The sequence below is a fragment of the Camellia sinensis genome, unplaced genomic scaffold (assembly GCF_055761805.1).
Source record: "Camellia sinensis isolate YWXY unplaced genomic scaffold, ASM5576180v1 Unanchor2, whole genome shotgun sequence".
Taxonomy (NCBI): domain Eukaryota; kingdom Viridiplantae; phylum Streptophyta; class Magnoliopsida; order Ericales; family Theaceae; genus Camellia; species Camellia sinensis.
The window spans coordinates 21,225,611-21,245,434 of NW_028129079.1; the positions used below are offsets into that span (position 1 = coordinate 21,225,611).

The following is a 19,824-nucleotide window of genomic DNA, read 5'->3' on the forward strand; positions in this document are numbered from 1 at the left end:
GCCATCTCTGTCGTCACGTGCTGGGAAGAGTTCCTGTACGAGCAATCGAACGGCGTCTTCCGAATATGCGGGACCCACTTGAAGTCCCGGCTCATCCCTTTGTCAAATGAGGGTAGATTTCTCTACAAATCCCCAGGAAGGGTAATACTCTCTCTCTCTCTCTCTCTCTCTCTCAAATTATTTGGTGCCCATGGGCAGGTCATATCTAACCTGACCCAATCACAAGATTCTTAATCTCATCAGTGGCCAGAAACGCCTCTAGTGGGACCCATCCACACAACTGTTTTCCACATTGTTGGGAAATTTCTACGGTCCAGATAGATTACTTGCCAAGTGTCAATCATCAAGGTGTCAGTGGGTTGGAAATGTTTTGGTATGTGTAATACACACAACTCAATCCAACTACGATTTACGCGCGATTCCTTCCAGGGAGGACTTTTTCGGGTGTTTATTGGAAAATGCAAATATATAAAACGCAAACGCTGCTGTTGTTTCCGAATGAACCGCAATATACATACATACATACATACATACATCTCTCTCTCTCTCTCTCTCTCTCTCTCTCTCTCTAAAACAACAACAGCAGCAACAACACCACCGCCACCTTTCTCTCTCTAAAACAGCACCGCCACCATTTCTCGTCTACCTTGCTCTTCTGTGTCTATATTTATACGAACAACGCCATGAAAAAGAAGAAACGAGACACTGGTGCTTTCTTCGTCGGAATGCAAATCCTCCATGGAATACTGTCCCGTCGCAGCCGCCGCCTCGACCACCTCCTCCCCCTCATCTCCGCCGTCGCCGCCGTCCTTCTCTTCCTCCTTGTCCTTCTCTCATTTCTCTCTCCTCCGATCACCAATCATAACTCGGTATTCCTTCGTCTCTCTGTATCTTATTATTATTCATTTCTATTGCATTGGATTGGATTCATCACTCTCTCATTTGTCCATACAGTCCATCAATGGAGTTCACGTTCGATCGGATGTGGACGGAGTGACAGCCTTTCGTGTACCGGTTAGGGTTTCTTATCGTTTAATTCTTTTGATTGCTTATTCGATTTCGTTAATTCATTTGGATCTTGCCTAAACTCTGTATCGATTATCGTTTTTTGAATGTTTGTTTAGTCGAGTGGAGGGAGTTTAGGCCATGACTTATGGAGTTCGACGCAATCGAAATTCTTCTATGGTTGCAGTAATGCCAGCAATAAATTTCTGAGTACGTTTTCTCTCTGATTATGATCGTCGGAGTTGCGAGTTTGAACTGGTTATGATTAAGCACTTTGACTCTTTCAACTAATTTGAATTGGTAATTCGTTGAAATTTGGTATCAAGTTGAATTGGTCTTAATTTGTTTTCCCCTGAGGAAATAGATTATTCATGAATGAACTTAATTAAAAAAGATTTTCCGTTTAGTAGGGCTTTTAATCTCATGTAATTTAAGATTCTCTCACATTGAATTGATTTATACTGTGTTTTATGTGCTCCAGCTGCTGACGCTAAAACTCATGAAAATCGATACTTGTTGATTGCAACCAGTGGAGGCTTAAATCAACAAAGAACAGGGGTAACTTTCTTTAGCTACCTAATTCAGATATCAATCTCTATCAACTTAAGTGGTTGGTTTAATTATTGAAATTTTGACTTGTGCAAAAAGGATTACATTAGTGATGAGCCTAATGTTAGGTCACTACTGCAATGTTGAATTCACTGTTGATAATTGTGATATCATGAAATTTTTTGCTTTTTCCTTTTCCATGAGTGACAAAAATGGTATGCCTAGTTATTTATTTATGGTCAGCACCACACCTGTAGCTTCCTACTATTTGTGCAGTTCAATTAATGCGTGTAGAATCTAAGGCCATCTCTAGCCCTTACTCAAATTAGTAAAAGCTTTATTTGATATAAACCACTCCAAGGGACAAACTTAGGTGTTGTTTGGCAAGTTAGTTTGTGGCGAAAATAGTCACAAAAGACAAATAGGCTATTTTAGCCACAACAACTAAAACATCACATTAAACCTATATTCATTACACTCTTCTCTCACAAAAAAAGCCAAAAAAACCAAAAAGTCCTTCCCAAACCAAGCTTTTTAGCCCAGGCTAAAATAGCCAAAAAGCCAAAAAGCCAACCCACTTCTTAGATTTAAGTATTAATCTGAGTAAAAGCTTCATTAATGTCAGAGTAGTAAAATTGAAAGCCACAAATAGGTTTGAAATTTTCAGTAAAACTCGATTTGGTATAAGTTTGGCCAATGGGGTGGAGAGTGGTTTAGGTGATTTTTGCTCAAATTTAAATTTGATACATGCTCGAGTCAAGGATTGGAGATGCCTTAAGATATTCAAATAGAGTATGTTAATTTCTATTTCTATACATTTAATTCATACAAAATGTCGTGACAATGGCAATTTTGCAATTGTAAGCCACAATTAAATGTGTTTTTCCTTGAAATGAGAAAATCGCACAAGGACATGTCATTTGTTTTTGTTTATGTAGCATTACCTGAGAATGTTGTTATTAATGCTAAGAATTGTTCCTATTGTGGCTGCAGATAACAGATGCAGTTGTTGCAGCCTATATATTAAATGCCACACTTGTTGTTCCAAAGCTGGACCAGAAATCGTTCTGGAAGGACACTAGGTTGCTATATACAGTTGTTGATTTATCTGACTACTGAACTTCACTAATATAACTATTTTGTGCATTTATATGCTCTCTGTTTTTTGTGCAGCAACTTTTCTGAAATCTTTGACGTTGATTGGTTTATATTGCATCTTTCAAAAGATGTTAAAATCATTAAACAGCTTCCGACAAAGGGAGGGAAGGTTATTAATCCACACAGCATGCGTGTTCCAAGGAAGTGCAATCCAAGATGCTATGTAATCCGAGTATTACCTGTTCTTAATAAAAAGCATGTGAGTGTTTAGTTTCTTTGAGAGTTGCATGCTTCATCATTCATCAATAAGTTTATTGGATGTGTGTATTTACCAAGTTCACTGTTTGGAGCATATCTTATGTATGATTCCATTACCCAAATAGTGTATAGTGCCAGATTGCATTCAAATATTTGAACAGCAACTTGAACTTTTGTATTTCTCTGCTGTTGCATCACCTATTGATGTCATTGCTTGGTCTGTCTAGGTCTAGCTAGCCATTTTCTGAACATGGATGGGAGATTTGGAACCATTGTATAGTTCAAAATTTAATTTCCTAAAGCTGATAATTTAAACAATTTTTATTCAGATGCGGTCAATCAAGCAAGACATATGCACGATATATGTGCAACCAGTGTGGTGGAATATAAAAAGATTTGGTGGATAAATGGGAGGTTTTTTTTTTTTTTTGGATAATTGTAAATGGGAGTTTCTTACATCACCCATAGTAAAGCTATTTTTAGCTTACGTATCAGATAAGCTGAAGAGTGATTGCTATTTGGGGAAACCTAGAAAAAAGGCCATAAGTGAGGGGACTTCATCATGATGGTCTATGAAATCTTGGATCTAGGTTCAGGATCTCCTTTCAGTACCATGTTTAATATTTAATAAGTATCTGTGTTAATTCTTGCTCTCTCATAATGGTAGTTGGATGTTTGTAAGATGGTGTTTTTTTATACCCAAGTATAACCACTGTTTGCTTGAAAGACTCGCATCTGTTTTGGGGTCATGAAAGTTTTTGATTTCGTTTGTTTATTCCAGAATTGGGACTTAGGCCATCATACTTTCTTTAATGCAGGCTGTCCAGCTCGGTAAGTTTGATTACAGGCTTTCAAATCGGTTGGCCACAGATCTACAGAAGCTGAGATGTAGGGTTAACTACCATGCTTTGCAGTTTACCAGTACGATTCATGAAATGGGTGAAAAATTGGTTGATAGGATGAGAATGAAAAGCAATCATTTTATTGCCCTGCACTTGAGGTAAACATGCATCTTGTCCTGAACCTTGCTGTTGGTAATGTGCTTACACAGAGTAGTTGGTTACTTGATAATTGATGTTAGTCACCAATTTTTCATATTACCCAATTACGAACAATAAGAGAGATATATGAATCCTGATATGATGTATGCATATGCCAGTTGTGCAATTGGGTACGTGTGTAAAGGCCTTCAAATCATTATATCATCATAATATCATGTGCACGTGTATGACCATGCTTTAGGAAACTTGCTTTGATCGTATGTGAAAGGCCTCCCAATTTTTTTTTCTTACTTTCACTTTATACTGAGCATGGGGTATTGATGTGAATACATGTTCCGTATGATGGTAGGTTTGAACCTGATATGCTTGCGTTCTCTGGATGCTATTATGGTGGCGGAGAAAAGGAAATAAGAGAACTAGGTGCAATACGGAAGAGGTGGAAAACTATACATGTGAGGTTTCACTTATTTTATAAAACATCATGCAACCTCAACTAGAGATTTAAAGCATTCCTAAGATGCCTATTTTGGAATGATGTAGAAAAGGAACCCTGACAAGGAACGAAGGCAAGGAAGATGCCCACTAACTCCTGAGGAAGTTGGTCTCATGCTGAGAGCACTTGGTTTTGGCAAGGATGTTCACATTTATGTGGCGTCTGGTGAAGTATATGGAGGTGAAGAGACATTAGCTCCTCTCAGAGCCCTCTTTCCAAATTTTCATTCAAAAGACACTATCGCGAGCAAGGAAGAGTTGGCTCCATTTTCTTCTTTTTCCTCTCGCTTGGCTGCACTAGACTTTATTGTTTGTGATGAGAGCGATGTTTTTGTCACGAACAATAATGGTAACATGGCTAGAATATTAGCTGGAAGAAGGTATGCTAGGGCTTATGCTGGCTTGTGTTTGTAAGAAATATCCGCATTGACTTTGATTTTAAAAGGTTTAAATAAGTTTTGGACTAACTGACTGGGCAACGTGTTTTTCAATTGCAGGAGATACTTTGGGCACAAACCAACAATCCGTCCAAATGCTAAAAAACTTTCTCGATTGTTCATGAGCCGAGATAACATGACATGGGAAGAGTTTGCCTCAAGAATTCGTACTAATCAGATTGGCTTCATGGGAGAGCCAAATGAGGTAAGGCCAGGCAGGGGTGAGTTCCATGAAAATCCTTCTTCCTGCATTTGTGAAAAATCTGATGCCAAGGCAAGGGGAAATTTAGGTTCTAAAAGTCATGCCAATATCAGTCATGAAATTGTTATGGAAAATAGTACAAGGAGGGATACTGGTGAAACCACTGATGAGCAATTGGCAGAGGACGAGCAGGATTGGTTTGATACAGATGATGCAGAGAATGAAAATGGGCTTCAAGGGAAAAGGTTGCCTAATATAACAGATCAAGATCCTGGTCTGCTTCTGAAACCCGAGCAACCAGAGCTGGAAGAGATGTTTTCAGACTAATGTCTGATTAGAGCTCCTGGTGAGAAACAGAGTTATAGGCATACCTAATGCATTTCTTCATCAAATTCTTTGGGTTCTTTGCTTTACCTTAATGATACTATATTTCTATTGGTAATGCCTTTCCTGAACTTAAGCAGCAGTGACAGCAGAAAGAATGTTGTAAATAACTGACGGGCAGCTCGTGGCAAGATATGAGTTGCAGTATTCATATTTTGGAGAGTATGTACATGAAGAGGCAATAGGAACATTTGTGGCTGAAGATTACATCTTTTTCTTTGATTCTTTAGCATAAAAATTTGTGGCAGGGGTAGGTATATGGGAGGAGGATGGAATTGTGTGTACAGACATTGTTTTGTTATTTGATTGTCTTCTTTCTTGGGTTTTTGATTGTCTTCTTAAAAGTACAGGTATAAATATCAAATATTTGATTGTTTGAGAAATATTTTTGTATTATTGTAAAAAATTGCATGGCAGGGATAGAAAAACAAAGTGTGTGCTTTTTCTCTCTAGTTTCTTTTTTCCTGTTGGTAATTCAAAGGTGAAAATCATGATTTCATTAATAAGATCATTTGACGAGCTTGTTATCTCCTTTCAAGTGTGGAAGAAGGGGCCCAATTGGCCTGGTTATGGGCTTTCTTTTTGGTCTGGTGATTATGGGTTGATACATTGACGGACCATGAGGAGACTGGAGGTTGGGCCATGGGGCTTTCCTTCCTTGATAACAGCCCTTGTATATACGCATGTAATACAGACGTCAAAGAATGGGTAAAAGCTACCGAAACAGGCTTTTTAAATATAAGGCTAATTTAATTTTATTGTTGTTTAAATAATTTTTTCCTCCATCTGTAATTATGACGTGGTATGACTAGGGGTGAGCATGGTTCGGATTGGGTAAAATCAGGACTAATCTGTTATTTATGATTTTTGAAAAATTGGAATTAATTCAATCTGTTTAAATCGTGGAACCAATCAGAACCAATCCATTTAAATACGGATTGGATCGGTTTATGACTACAGATTCACATAATTAAATAATAAAATATATATAACACTTTAATTTCATAAAAATATAAACATAGTACTATATTAAACTAATTACATTTAACTCATGATAAAAATTAATAATATTAAGGCATTACTTAATATTACATATCTATATCATCTTAATATCATTAAAATTATAAAAAACCAATTAATAAAAATAAAACTTGATATTATATATATATATATATATGTTTTAAAATTCGGTTCGGTTCGGTTTGAACCGCGGTTTTTTCATAACGTTTTTACGGTTCTCATATTTTTTAATCCGAAACCGAACCAATTCTTAATAGAACCGAACCAAACCGTATGATTCGGTCTGGTTTGGTCTGGATTACCGGATGAACGGATTTTTGAACAGCCCTAACTATATTAGTTTCACAATAGTAACATGTCTTTCTATAATAATGATAAACTGTTTTAAAATGTAAACAACCATAAGAAAACTGGTTCACCATAAGTATTTAGATCATTATAAATCAAAACTAAAAACTAACAAACAAAAGTAATAAAAGAAAATATTATGTGGATTTAGGTTTGTGTTTAGGTTATATATGGAATAAGCGAAGATATTATGCGAGAAGGTGCATAATAAAAATATAGACTATTTATATACGGTTCGGATCAGTTCCAATCCATAACCATGGGATTCAATCCGGAACCAATCCGTAGACTACGAATTTTTAATTCTTCAATCTGGAACCGAACCACAGATTCAAAAAACCAATCCAAACCTATCGGATTGGTTTAGACTGGATTAAATTATGAATTTTACAGATTCCATGCACAGCCTTAGGTATGACATAAACACTAATAATCTTACATTAGTTAGGATAAAGATTTATTCAGAGAGTAATGTTAAAATATTTACTTAGATAACATGATTAACAGAAATAAGGTTATACATTTTACAGTAAATTATATTCTGTCTTCCTAAAATTTCATTCATTTCTTACTTTGACCATTTAAGTTTAATTTTTTTTTACCTTAGCCCTTTATATTTACAATCCTTTTCACTTTAAACTTTCATGTTTATAATCCGTCTTATTTTACTCATAAACTAACTTCCATTAAAAAACTAATAGAATCTGTCACATCATCAACATATTAGCTCTATGTGTGATGTAAAAAATTTACTAAAGATACACAAAAATAAAAAATAAAAACAAAAAAAATTAGAATTTTTGTAGTATTTAGTGAATTTGTTTTTTTTTAAAAATTATACATAAACATTATTACATTATAAATATATCTAAATTAGATGCACCTAAAAAAATAAAAACAAATTCAACTAAAAAAAGAAAAAAATTTACTAAAGACGAAAATATATATATATATATATATATATTGGCTCAAACACATGTATTGTCAATTATGAAATAAAAAAGTTTACAATCGTTTTTTTTTTTTTTGTCTTTAGTGAACTTTTTCTTTTTCTTTTTTATTTAAATTTGTTTTTATTTTTTTAGGTGCATCTAAGTTAGATGCATCTATAATGTAATAATGTTTATGAATAAATTTGAAAAGAAGTTCACTAAAGACTAAAAAAAATTCCAATTTTTGTATTTTTTCTTTTGTATTTTTTATTTTTTGCATGTTTAGTGAATTTTTTACATCACATGTGAAGTTGATGTGTTGATAATGTGACAGATTGTGTTAGTTTTTTTGGATGAAAGTTAGTTTATGAGTCAAGTAGAAAAAATTATAAATATGAAAAGTTAAAGTGAGAAAGATTACAAATATGTCAAAGCGAAAAAAATCAAATTTAAAGAGTAAAAATGAAAATAATTATAAACATAAAAAGTCAAAGTAAGAATAATTATAAATATAAAAAGTCAAAATAAAAAATAGGTAAAACTTTAAGAGAATAAAGTATAATTTAATCTACATCTTATTTCCTTTAGTTAAAAAAAAATGCTAGTAGTGTAGAAGTTGGCAATGGTCAAAGATCATGCTCATGTTATTCTCAAAATTTTATAAATGAAACAGTAGCAATTTTTAAAGGAAATGTTGGAGTATGATTTCTCATTTTTGTCAGCAAAATAAAGGTCAAAGCATTAGACATTATCCGAGAGAAAGTGTGAGGTGGACATTTGATCGGGTTGATTCCATTTGGAGAGGGAGAAGGACGGACGTGGCAGCATTCACATCTCTATTGTTCTTCCTCAACAACCAATGCAATCCTCCATCGTCAACCCCCTCTTCTCTTCTTGTTCTATTTTGTTCTGTTGTGGTCTGAATAACCCACAACATTCACTCTAAAGTAGAGAGAAAATTTGGACGGATCCAGAGAGAGAGAGAGAGAGGGAAATGGCGTGGAGGCTCCCTACACAGCTGGCGATCACTCCTCCTCGTAGCGTCAAAACTTGCACTCGACACGATTCACTCTCATGGCGTCACACTCTATCCCCCGACGGCCTCTCTTCTTCACCACCATCCCCATCCTTGTTCACTCTTGCCTCCTCCTACTCCTCCTCTTCTCCAGGTACTGCCTGCCTCTTATACCAATCAATCAATCAATCAATTTTGGGTGATGAAATGACAAAATCAAAATAATACTTTTTTTATCTTGATATCAGGGCGCAGATGTCATGTGCAACCATTGGTAACATGTACAGCTCAGACTGCAAATCTAGCTCCGGGGACTCCAGTGAGGCCAACGAGCATATTGGTGGTGGGCTCCACCGGAACACTTGGGAGGCAGATTGTGAGGAGGGCTCTGGACGAGGGTTACGACGTCCGCTGCCTCGTCAGGCCTCGACCTGCCCCCGCCGACTTCCTCCGTGATTGGGGCGCCACCGTTGTCAATGTATCTATCTATCTATCTATCCAATTATTTGTCTGTGGTTTGTATCATTTTCAAGCTTTGCAATTTGTGTATAATCTATCTTATTAGTATTGTTTTTAAAAAATAGACTTTCCCAATTCAATCTCCACAATTATTTAAAAGTCATCAATTTTACATCTATAACTTTTGGATAGTTTAATGAATTAGGAAAATGGGCTCAATTTGTAGTTAACAATTTTATGGGCATCCATCCTTGAAATGAAAAAAATGACAAAGCTTCAAAATATGTATGTTATTATGAGTTTGTGTGCTTTATAGAATAGAATCGAATAGATATACATATACATATACATATACATATTATTCACGAACATCAACCTCCGAATGTACATGTCAAAAACCTCCGAATGTAAAATTCTTTGTGTGCAGGCAGACCTGAGCAAACCAGAAACCATCCCTGCCACTTTGGTTGGTATCCATACAGTCATTGATTGCGCTACAGGGCGTCCTGAAGAACCCATCAAAACTGTAACTCTCTCTCTCTCTCTCTCTCTCTCACTACGACACTCTGATTTTTCTATTAACTGAATATGAAATATGTTTAACTTGCAATTCTTTATTACTCGATTGATCCCAGATCCCTATGAAGTTCTTCTTACATGTTTCTTTGCATCTTTAGTTTTGGCATGTGGCCTCGCCCTTTACTTACCCACTTGTTCAATTTAGGTAGATTGGGAAGGAAAAGTTGCTCTAATACAATGTGCAAAAGCAATGGGAATTCAAAAGTTTGTGTTCTACTCCATCCACAACTGTGACAAGCATCCTGAAGTTCCTTTGATGGAGATCAAGTACTGCACCGAGAAGTTCCTCAAGGACTCTGGCATAAACCACATCATTATCCGGTTATGTGGTTTCATGCAGGTAACTGTTCCACTAATTGAACTTGAATATTCTTTATGTGATTGCCCGAATAGTTTGGGTGTTAGTATTCATCATTTTCATCTTTCAAACAAGGTCATGAGTATGTTACATATCTGTGCCAAATGCTTCTTTTCTGCTTCATGTTGTGATGTATTTGCTGATATCTTTAGGTCTATATTTAGATAAAGATGTCTACATATATCACTTAAACAAAGTGATTCCATTCTATCTCTTGCCTCTCTCTTATTTTTTTATTTTTTATTTTAGAAATTTTCTTCCTTGGATAATCTGTGTGATCTTGTTGCCTATTTGTCCAGGGCCTAATAGGGCAGTATGCAGTTCCTATCTTAGAAGAGAAATCTGTCTGGGGAACTGATGCTCCAACACGAATAGCTTACATGGACACTCAGGTAAATATGAATTAATTCATGAAACCTCGTTAGCTTTTATTTATTTTTATTTTTTTTAAATTTAAAGGAAAGTGGTGTATAAACATTTTCCCAGTCTTTTCCAGGATATAGCTCGATTGACATTTATAGCTTTGCGAAATGAGAAAATTAATGGGAAGCTTCTCACATTTGCTGGTCCTCGGGCATGGACAACCCAAGAGGTAAATAATGTTTATAAATTTGTTGAATTCAATAACCATATTATTTCAAAAATATCTGCTTAATGTCTGCTTTGTTCACATATGCCTTTCTCAAATTTGATACTTCGTTACTAGAATTGATAGCTTTTGAATCTTCCAGCCCTTCAAATCTATTATCAAGCTACAATTTTTTTTTGGCCCAAAAACCATCTGATCAAGCTTCAAATTCTTCCATTCTTTGCTCTAACTTGAAGTACATAGTCTTTTTGTTTCTATTTACAAGTGTCTACTTGGTTTTAGGTGATAACACTGTGTGAAAGGCTAGCAGGGCAGGATGCAAATGTTACTACAGTCCCTGTCTCAGTTTTGAGATTAACTCGCCAATTGACTCGATTGTTTGAGTGGACTAATGATGTTGCTGACAGATTAGCATTCTCAGAGGTAATAATTTTGATTACTATATTTCCACTGGACGGACTTAATAGTATTGTGTTCCAATCGTCCATTTCTTTGTTTTTGATCCATCAATTTCCTCCAATTTCAAATTTCTCTGTCAAACTATGCAGCCAAGCAAATTATGAATACTTGGAAAAGCCTTTGGCTTGGGTGTCACTTCTTTTTTTGATAAATAATCGAACTTTATTAAAAAAGCATTAAGGCGATACAAAGAATACAAGAAAAACACCAACCCACACCAGTCTGCATAAGCTAGCTAATCCAATCCTCCACAAACTGTGCAAAAGTAAAAACATTAGGATCTACCACACCAGTAACCCAACTATGTAGCATCAGAAGAAGCCTATTTTCCAGCCAAAGAATAGAATGACTTAAATTCTGAAAAATACGTCGATTACGCTCCAACCACACCAACCATAATAAACAATGGGCAACAAGTAATCAAGCCTTCTGACGACTCTTACCCACCGTCGCCCCATCCCAACTGAACAGCACGGCCCGTAAAGACCCCTGCTACACCCAAATCACACCAAAAAGAGCAATAGTCAAACGCCAAAGCCAATACACAACCCGACAATGAACCAACAAATGATTCACCGTTTCTTCATCCCTACAACAAATACAACACCAATTTACAAGCACATGGCGCCGCCGAATCAAAGTATCAATAGTAAGGATACGTCCCAAAGCAGCCGTCCAAATGAAAAACATCACCTTGGAAGGAGAACCCATCACCCAAATAGTCTGCCAAGGAAGTCCAAATGAAAAACATCACCTTGGAAGGAGAACCCATCACCCAAATAGTCTGCCAAGGAAGCACAACTGTATCGCCCCCCACAAGCACCTCATAAAATGATGACATAGTAAATACACCCTTAGACTTCTGAACCTCCCATACCAAAGAATCCACCCGCATCCCCCCATGCCGCAGCCCATACGAGAAACCCAGCAGATCCACTAATTGGTTCACCTCCCAATCCTGCATCTCACGACGAAGATGAACATTCCACACTACTGAATTCCCTTGCCTCACCCTAACCGATGCAACCAACTTCTCCCCATCCGCTGCAATCACATAAATCAAAGGAAACATGCTTGTCAAAGACATCTCACCACACCACTAGTCCTGCTAGAACCGAACCCGATCCCTCACCACCATTTTGAACTGAACCCTACCCCAAAAATCCCTTCTCCCTAACCAAATCCCCTTCCATAAACCACGCCCATGAGATTGGACCACCTTCTTTGAACACCAACCCCCCCTCTCCTCTCCATATTTAGCCGCAACCACCCTTCTTCATAGCCGTTCCCTTTCCTCTACGAACCGCCACAACCACTTTCCTAAAAGAGCCTGATTGAACACCCCTAACCTCCTCACCCCCAAACCCCCCCTCTCCTTAGGAGTACACACCCTCTCCTAATCCACCAAATGGTAATGGAAAACCTCCATACCTCTATCCCACAAAAAATCCCGTTGAAGCTTCTCTAGTCACCTTGCCACCGCTACAGGCATGACATGCAAAGACATAAAATACGTCAGGATATTAAAAAGAACACTTTTGATCAAAGTAAGCCGCCCCCCTTTGGACAAATACTGCAGCTTCCATCCCGCCAACCGTCGTTGCACTCTATCCACCACCACATCCCACACTCTTGTTTCCTTAAAAGTAGCTCCCAAAGGAAGACCCAAATAAGACACTGGTAGCATAGCCACCTTACAATCCAAAATAGCCGCCAACATCAGAAGACGTGCCATCTCTCCCATTGAGATCAATTCCGATTTAGCCAAATTTACTCGAAGGCCAGACATCGCCTCAAAGCATAACAACACATACCGCAAATGACCAATCTGAATAGCATTCGCATCACAAAAAATTAGCACATCATCAGCATAGAAGAGATGAGAAACCACCAAAGAATCAAGCCCCTCCCCCACCTCAAAACTCGACAACAAACCGCCTTGAATTGCCTTGGACAACAAATAGCTCAGCGCCTCCATAACCAGTATGAACAATAAAAAGGACAAAGGATCGCCTTGCTGTAAACCTCTCCATGTGGAGAAAAAAACTTCCGGCGTCCCATTTACAAACACAGACATTCGAACCGTTGAAATTAGGGATAGCGATTTAAACCCGGCCCGACGGGGACCCGACCTCGATTAGAGCGGTTTTTCCCTAAAAAATACCCCCGACGGGCCGGAGATGGTATTTAAAAATAAATCCCCCATAATGTTCGGGCCGAGGACGGTGATACATTTCCTAGTCCCGCCCCCGGCCCGACCCCGCCCCCGCCCCCGCCCCCGACCCCCGTCCCGTTTTTCCCCCGAAATAAAATTACAATTCTACTGCTGTCTATATATATTTGTGTGTTTGCTGCTATGCTCCCTCACACAATCACACTCACACACAGCTTCATTCGCGTGAGAAAAATGAGGAGAGAGAGAGAGAGAAGAAAGTCCATCCTCGCCGATCTCCTCCGCCGAGAGAAGAGCTGCTCCGCCGATCTCCTTTGCCGCCCTCCTCCACCTATCTCACAACGCCACTCCTCCACCACCATTCTCTACCAATCTCCTTCGCCGCCCTCCTCCGCCAATCTCACAGCACCGCTCCTCCACCACCCTTCTCTGCCGATCTCCTTCGCCGCCCTCCTTCGCGATCTCCTCCGCCGCCCAACTCTTTCCGTCTCTTTTTCTCTATGTGTTATATACATATATATATATATTAGATTGCAGCTCAAATCTATCTATCTCTCTACTTAGATCTATCTCTCTCTACTCAGCTTTGTGTGTTGTTGATGTTGTTTGATGATATTGTTGTTGATGTTGTTGTAGAATTGAATCGTTGTTGTTGTTGCTACTGTTTTTTTTTTTTTTTTTTTTTTTAATCCGGGGAATTTTCGGGGTCGGGGAAACCCGATCCCCGTTAGGAGACGGAGACGGGTACGGGGACGGGGACATTCTTACCATCGGGGATCGGGGACGGGGAGGGTGATTCCCAGCTTCGCTCCGCCCGTTGCCATTCCTAGTCGAAATGCAAAAATGAATCCAACTCCTCTACCGCTCCCTATCCTCTCCAACACATACAACAAAAACGTCCAATTAACGTTGTCATATTCCTTCTAAGTAGCCAGTTTACAAATTATCCCCTCTTTACCCTGACGCAATTGCAAATCCACACACTCATTAGCCACAAGAACAATATCCAAAATCTGACGACCGTCCACAAAAGCATTCTGCGACTTTGACACCACCCCATCCAGCACACTCCGAAGTCTATTGGCCAGAACCTTGGCCAATAATTTATAGACACTTCCTAGGAGACTAATAGGCCTAAAGTCGTGGATATCCTCCGCCACTCCCTTCTTAGGAATTAAAGCTATGAAAGTTGAATTCAAACTCCTCTCAAACTGCCTTGTCTGTTGAAACTGCTCGAATACTGTTATCACCTCCTTTTTCACCACCCTCCCACAGTGCTGAAAAAAATCAATAGAAAACCATCTAGTCCAGGCGCCTTATCCCCCGCCATACTCCTCAGCACACCCAAGACCTCCTCAGAAAATGGTCTCTCCAGTGACAAAACCTCCGTCTCAGAAACAGAATAAAAAACAACACCGTCCAATCCTGGCCTCCACACATCTCCCTCGTCATGAAAAAGATGCTGATAGAACCCCACTATACCTTCCCTAATCTCCGCTTTGTTTGAAAACATCACCCCATTCGCCCGTATCCTCCCAATTTGATTCACCCGCCTATGAGCGTTTGCCATTCAATGAAAGAATTTTGTATTACGATCCGCATCTTTCAACCACAAACATCTGAATTTCTGACGAAAGCTTATCTCCTCTATCCGAGCTATCCTAGCATATTCTCTTCAAGCTGCATCCCTACAAGCCACATCCTCCACACATAGACCCCCCACAACTTCTTGCTCATCCAACCCCAGCATCACTGAAACAATGTTTGCCTTCTGAGCCTCCAGACGACCAAAAATCTCTACATTTCATTTCTTTAGATCAGATTTAAGAAGCTTCAATTTCTTTGAAGCAGTGTTAACCCTTAGGGCTGTGTTTGAGCTTCACTGGAATATCTAATTTTTTTGGTATAAGACTAACTGCTTACCTATAAATAAATAAATAAGAAAAAATGATTGGAAGATGTGAATGGCTGTTATCGAAATCTTGTTATGTGCATGCCTTGCCATGACAGTTGTATATCAACAATCACTCTTTTATTGCAAATTGTGTTCTTTTGTCAAATTTTACTTTCATGGATTCATAAAGCATGCAGTGTAGTACTATTAGTATAAGTGGAGCTAACATGTGACCCGGGGCATTCCCAGGTCCTCACGAGTGATACAGTTTTCTCAACTCCAATGGCTGAGACGTACAAACTTCTTGGTGTGGATTCAAAAGACATTATTACGCTGGAGAAATATTTGCAGGATTACTTCACAAACATATTGAAGAAATTGAAGGACCTCAAAGCACAATCAAAGCAAACTGACATTTTCTTCTGAAAGAGAATGCTTGTTTGTATTTGTACATGTATTGATGTGCTTGATATGTCGTAACAATGAGGCAGGCATGCCCTATTCATTCATTTCTTTTGTTGTAGCACTGCCATATCCAAGAAAAAATAGCAATAGCAATGCATATAAAGACAAGTTCTTTTGGCAAACGTGAATGAATGGACATATTAGTGTAAGTCAATAAGGGTTCGTCTAGTTTTTTATCGTTTTAAATTTTGTTTTTGTTTTTGTGTTTTCATAAACAAAAAGTTATGAAAAGTTTGAAAACACCAATCTGTTTTCATTTATTTTCATTTTAGTGCAAATGCAGCTTATGGGCTCGGGCTGGGCCTAATTTCGATGTAATTTTGGCACAGTTCACAGATTCACACTCACAAAAGCCAAAGCCCAATATAGCTTTAGGCTTCGTTTGGCATAAATGGTTTAGACTAAAATAGTCATATAAAGACAAAATAGATTAAAAAGTCAATAAGATAAAATATCACACCAAAATCATAATCATTCCATTTTTTCTCTTACAAAATTAAAAAATTTATCCCAAGTGAAATTTTTTAGTCCCAGGTTAAAAAGCTAAGCCACATCTTAAACGAAGGCTTAGTTCATCAGTTTGATTAATCAGTGGTCTGGGCCCCATCAAATTCAATACAGATTCGACAAAAAATTCCAATGAATTGATTCATCACTATCCTAGCCGTTATTGGGCCCATATTTCTTTATATTTTGAAAGTAGGGTGGTAGTCAGAGTCAAGAGGGGCAAAATGAAAGCTAAGGGATCAATGAGTTGATATTGACAAAAGCAAAAGCTTCTCATTCTTGGGTGAGCCCAAAGTAAAATTATTGCTTGCTTGATAGGTATTGTCCAACAGTGTCAGCAGATACAAATTCACTTGGGTCGGGCACACAGTGGCTCGCCTACATTAATTTTTTTAAGTCAAAATGACACATAAAATTATAATAATTTGTTCAATTAGTTTAGTTGATTGAAGAAAACACTTAAAGTTGTGTTTATGTGCATTTTGTGGAGGAAAAAGAGGGAGGATAATCCTCTTCGGTATTTTTTTTCATCCATTGAATTAACTGTTGAATGAAAAAAGTGTTGGAGAGGATCTAAATCTGAAAAAGAAAAGGAAATGCATTTTTTTTTTTAAATTCTTATATTTTATATATTTTTTCCTCGCATTTTCTATACTCTATAAGTGTAACATCAAAACACAGTATTATGTTTGCCAATGATGGAAGCAAAGACTAACAAAAAAGTGGCAAATTAGGTGGGCCTTCAGCTCAAACACCCACATAAATGCATGTGGCCCAGGCCTAGGGATAGTGGGTTGGGTTTGATTGCCTCTTTCTTATTTATTAGGGTTGAAATTTAAATTTGTGAAACCTAATTTGGTTCGAGATTGAGAATTTTTAAAAAAAAGCGCTCTCGAAGAGTTTTAATGGTTGTGGAGTTCGCATGTGATGTGATGTGTGTGTGTGTGTTTTTTTTATTCTTATCAAATCATTAGAATTTTTTTTAAGTTCAAAAATTAAAATTTTCTATTATCATTGTTTGTAAAAAAATGATTGGTAACATAATAACGTTGATGACGCAATGAATGTTCAATTATTTTATCGAACTGGAAAACATGTACCATCCCAATCTTGCTGGCGCATATACATATTGACTATATCATATGCATATTGGCTATATCAGAACTTCATCAGGAAAAGATTAAAAAAAGAAAAAGAAAAAAAAGGGAAGACTAGGAAACAAAATTAAGGACGCTAAAAGTAGTGATGTATGACATGTCATGGGACCAATGTTCTGTAAAACCAGATTGAGAATATCATTTCTTGTACGAAATTTTCTTGACCTGAAATTCAAACCCAATCAATCTACATCAACTATGAATCGTATAATGGTTTGGTTTGGGAAAATAATTAAAAGTTTTTTTTTAATTGATTTTTTTTAAAAATATATAAAAAATGTGATAGAGTGGATTGGATTATCAATTCGTGGAACCCACCAAACCCTTGTTTAGATGTAACAAAATGTCATAGGATTAGTAGTAAAGGAGGCTTAGTAATCCTTCTATGTAGGGGGATTAACTTAGGTGAATTTTAGGTGGAATTAGAAACATAGTAAGAAGATTGAGTCTATTTCATGTAAAAAATTTACTTTTTTAATTTTATGTTTTTACCAAGTACACCTATTTGTTTTAGTTTTTTTTATAAAAAATATAGAAATAATTTATTTATTTATTTTATATAAAAATAATTTAACAATCCCATCACTAATCATCTCCAATATATCATCAAAACAAACACACTTTTACTTAATTCCTTCACTAACAATCCTCTCACTAATAATCGCATTCAACCTAGTCCGCCAAACAAACGTGGCGTAAAAGTTGAGAATTGACTTTTACGCGCTTCCTAAAAGAGGCCAATATAAGGTAAATTACAAATACTCTCTGAAATTTACTTAAAGTGTATATTATTTTTTGTGATTTAAAAAATTATAAATACCCTCTTATTAGAATTTTTTATTTAATAGAATTAACTAAAAAAATAAAATTCATAATTATTTTTTTATATAATAATAAAATTACTTAAATTATTAATCGAAACATATTTCTAATATCATTAAAAAGTTCTAGAATCACTTATGAATTTTATTATTACAGAATAGATGGCTTTAATTAACCTGTAACAGAAAGAGAAGATTTCGGCGGTGGTTCGTCCACCCGGGGGCACTCCGACGATCAAGTCAGTATATCTCTCAAAGATAAATCAAGTGTTAAACTCACAAGTTTGAGTATCAAAAGCATAAAATTGCGTACCTTAGACCCACGGAGGTGCCTCTCTTTTATAGTTTACTCAATCTTAGTCCCACTAGAAGCCTGACTTCTATAGACTCCAATTCAGTATTTACTTTGGACTCCTCAAGAGATAAAGATAAACTCCCTAAGAGCTTTATCCTCATCTTGACTAAGTCTCCTCTTCATTTTAGGACTCTTGTCCCTTATCTGTTTATCTCAGATTCCGATATCTTCGGAGATAACCTCGGCAACGCCGAGATAACCTCGGCATAATGACCAGGACACGTGGCACCTCGGCTGACACATCGGCGTCACCATACCACATGTTGGTACTCAGAAAATATATCCCTACAACTGCCCCCTAGGTTCTATTACCTCGGCATTTTGAGGTGATGGAACCTATATCGGTATTTCCTTTTGTACATCGGCTAAAGAACTCCTCAGCCGAGGTCATTCATTTCAGGCCGACATGTTTTCTTTAGAGAACAAGAATTCCAGTGAATTCTTTCACGTGTGTGAGCTGTCACGTATCATTTACTTAACCATTTCATTCACGCATCTCCACCTTATTAGACCATGCCTATAACGCGCTTGCAAGCCGTTTTGCGTCTGTGTGCGCCGTCTGACGTATGCGTTGTCCCAGGCGCATTCAATGCTCTGTTTTGCCGCCGTTTCAAATTTTTGATAAAACTTTTCCCCCTTTTTTCATTTTTCACTTTTGTATTCGATTTCTCTTCGCTTTTTCTCTCTCTAACTTTTCTCTTTGTGAGTCCGCCATTGTTCAAGCTTTTTTGCTCTGAAACTTATTTTGTTCACCCCTTTCGGTGTGTTTTGCACCATTTTGTTGCCTTCACAACCGTCAACTGATTTCGGCGATCTTTACATCGGCTTCATATTTTCTGGTAAGTAATCTGTTTCTTCTTATTCCAGTTTCTTGAGTTTTTCTGGAATTTCTTGTTTACTACTGCCTTGCTCAAACAATTAATTTGTGAATCATACATCTGAATGCGTTGATTTTGCTTTTTGCTTATGCCTTAAATACATGTACTGTTCATAGTTTTCTTGCACGTCTTGCCACTGTTATTGGCCTTCAACCCTTTGTATTCTTCATGTTCTTGATAGTCCATCTCTGTTCTTGATTCTGAAACTCATCTTTTGTTTTCTGTTTTTTGTGTCTTTTCCAGATCTGTGCCTTTGATCTTCATCTCCATAGTTTTAGGTTTGGGATTTGTCTGTAGAATCCACATTTTAGGAAAAACTGAAACATCCCTTACAAATTTCTGCACCAGTTCAAACCTAGGTTTTTTGCTGAGGTCTTATTAATCCTCTT

The 19,824-nt window shown here is 37.3% G+C and overlaps 2 protein-coding genes across 2 annotated transcripts; both read left to right on the forward strand.

The window, feature by feature from the left end:
• The first annotated feature begins 441 nt into the window (after positions 1-441).
• Positions 442-5,878, forward strand: LOC114293993 (O-fucosyltransferase 16). Its single transcript, XM_028238101.2, has 10 exons — positions 442-869; positions 955-1,014; positions 1,125-1,215; positions 1,487-1,563; positions 2,548-2,636; positions 2,728-2,911; positions 3,729-3,910; positions 4,261-4,363; positions 4,452-4,783; positions 4,901-5,878. The coding sequence occupies exons 1-10, from the start codon at positions 684-686 to the stop codon at positions 5,367-5,369; spliced, it is 1,773 nt and encodes a 590-aa protein (XP_028093902.2). The 5' UTR covers positions 442-683; the 3' UTR covers positions 5,370-5,878.
• A 2,089-nt stretch (positions 5,879-7,967) lies between these two features.
• LOC145815478 (protein HIGH CHLOROPHYLL FLUORESCENCE PHENOTYPE 244, chloroplastic-like) lies at positions 7,968-15,866 on the forward strand. The gene is made up of 8 exons (XM_082912225.1): positions 7,968-8,895; positions 8,990-9,219; positions 9,628-9,726; positions 9,925-10,119; positions 10,437-10,529; positions 10,634-10,729; positions 11,009-11,149; positions 15,502-15,866. Exons 1-8 carry the CDS (start codon positions 8,721-8,723, stop codon positions 15,676-15,678), a joined length of 1,206 nt encoding a protein of 401 aa, XP_082768351.1. The 5' UTR covers positions 7,968-8,720; the 3' UTR covers positions 15,679-15,866.
• The last annotated feature ends 3,958 nt before the right edge of the window (positions 15,867-19,824 follow it).

Coding starts and splice junctions, on each gene's coding strand:
- LOC114293993 (XM_028238101.2), top strand. CDS start 684: ATGAAAAAGAAGAAACGAGACACTGGTGCTTTCTTCGTCGGAATGCAA. Junction 1,564..2,547: donor TAAATCAACAAAGAACAGGG/GTAACTTTCTTT, acceptor TTGTGGCTGCAG/ATAACAGATGCAGTTGTTGC. Junction 2,912..3,728: donor CTGTTCTTAATAAAAAGCAT/GTGAGTGTTTAG, acceptor TCTTTAATGCAG/GCTGTCCAGCTCGGTAAGTT.
- LOC145815478 (XM_082912225.1), top strand. CDS start 8,721: ATGGCGTGGAGGCTCCCTACACAGCTGGCGATCACTCCTCCTCGTAGC. Junction 8,896..8,989: donor CTACTCCTCCTCTTCTCCAG/GTACTGCCTGCC, acceptor TCTTGATATCAG/GGCGCAGATGTCATGTGCAA. Junction 10,730..11,008: donor GGGCATGGACAACCCAAGAG/GTAAATAATGTT, acceptor ACTTGGTTTTAG/GTGATAACACTGTGTGAAAG.